Below are 1,803 nucleotides of genomic sequence, written 5' to 3'. Positions count from 1 at the left end.
TTCCAATTATTACACATTTTAATCTCTAACCTCTCGTGTGACTACATCCTTCACGTCGTCGTGTTCCGTCGCTTCCGATGAGCCCGAAAGGGGTGGATGAGATTGGCCGCTGCTGCTACCGACCGGATTACACGAGATGGTGACGAGGAAAAAAGTAGATTGCGAGGAAAGTGTGCCACCGTTGCCATCACTGCAGACGAGGACGTGGTGGAGGAAGAATGGAATGGTGGTGGTCCCGGAGTGGACAAATCTTCTGCCTTTTCGTCATCGGCGGAGGTTGGGGAGTGTATGGCACTGGAGGAACTACTGTTCGGAGGTTTCTGCAGCAACGAAGCCGAAGCTGCGAAAAGGTTCTTGTAGAATTGGGCCGGGAAGAGAAAGGGGGCCTTCTGGGACATTGTCCCAGAGTCGCTGTGAGACTCGGCTCCCATTCGATCCTCTTGCTGTGGTTTCAAGTACAGGTCCTCCTTTATTCGGATATTAGACGTCATCATATGCCGGTTTCGCTACGTGGTAATCCAAATGGTGGGTTAAACTTGCTCCGGAACAGATGTTCCTGGCTCCAACGGGTGAACGGCAAAGTTTCTAAGCTAACTTTCCAACAAACTTTCACTTGTTGGGTGAATGGTAAGCCTTTTCTGTGTTTTCTTCTGCACTCCTTCGCTTTCCGCGCACCGGCTCATTCATGCATCGAGAGGCGTAATTAGATTTTCACTTTCTTCTTTTGATTTCCCAGGTAGACGCTATCACTTTGCTACGCAAGCGGACGCAATTCAGGGGCAAATAACTTTTTTTTCTCTTTTTTATCCTGCTATCACAAAACTTGGTGCCTTGAATAAATTTCTTAAACGCAACTCGAAGGGGAAAGGAAAACTTTCACTTCTCACTTATTTTTTTGTGCTTTACTTTACTGCTAGGAACTTTCTGTTGGATGCACTTATTCTACAAACATATCTTGGCCTAGATTGAGGAACTTTCGTTACAGGAGGCAATTTCTTCGTCCTTACATATAGTTTGACCGTTCGACTAGAGTATAGGAACAAACAAACAGCCTCTTATCAGCACTGGTAGATAAGGCAGCTGTGAGGTTCGGTGGCCTTGAGTGACCATTGGTTCCGGTCGCCGGAACGGTCAACCAGGTTGAAACCGGAGCACACATTCGCGTCCTGTCCGCGGCGCGCGACTTTCTCGACTCGCTCCCGGTGACGACGCGATGCCAGTGCACTCTCGCCGAACGTCTTGACGCTCATAATACAACTTCTGGTTCGCCGTCGACGGATTTTTTTTTTATTTCTAACTGCTCCTGCTTCCTTTTCCTGAACCAGGCCACCCCACAAAATAGTGCTTTCAAACAAAACGAGAAAAGGCAATGAGAAAAATATAAGTTTTATATATACACACATATATTTTTTTAGTCCCGTTTCTTATTCTAGTGAGCGCTCGCAAGCTTCCTTTCGGTGGTGATCCTCGATTCTTTTTTTTCTCCTATGCATTTTACCTCCTCCCCCCCCTGTTGCCCTCGGCTGAACCTTCGTATAGTCTATTGGACGCGGGGTGGCCGTTTGTTGTTGTTGGAGTCGCTGACTGTTTTTTTTATCCAGTTACGCCGTTCGAAGCTGAAGCTCCTTCTGTTGTTACTCCTATGCTACTTTTCCCGTGTTTTTCTTCACGTTTCTTCGAACTACTCACCATACATCAGCCCGCCAACCAAACATATACATGCATTCCATATTTTATATGTTGTGCATGTGAATGGTTGCCGAGGAGGGGCGACGGACGATGTTGTGGGAGGACAAGGGGAGC

The 1,803-nt window shown here is 47.3% G+C and overlaps 1 protein-coding gene across 1 annotated transcript in view; it reads right to left on the bottom strand.

Moving 5' to 3' along the window:
- Positions 1–1,167, bottom strand: part of LOC131684035 (zinc finger protein rotund-like) — a 204,882-nt gene extending 203,715 nt beyond the window's left edge. The window contains 2 exon segments of the mRNA XM_058966542.1: positions 31–137; positions 140–1,167. Coding sequence (XP_058822525.1) covers positions 31–137; positions 140–494 — 462 coding nt within the window. The 5' untranslated portion in view covers positions 495–1,167.
- Between the last annotated feature and the right edge of the window lie 636 nt (positions 1,168–1,803).

The sequence above is a fragment of the Topomyia yanbarensis genome, chromosome 2, assembly GCF_030247195.1.
Source record: "Topomyia yanbarensis strain Yona2022 chromosome 2, ASM3024719v1, whole genome shotgun sequence".
NCBI lineage: Eukaryota > Metazoa > Arthropoda > Insecta > Diptera > Culicidae > Topomyia > Topomyia yanbarensis.
Note: the sequence above shows the minus strand (reverse complement) of the source record. Positions and strands in the feature narration are given on the sequence as shown.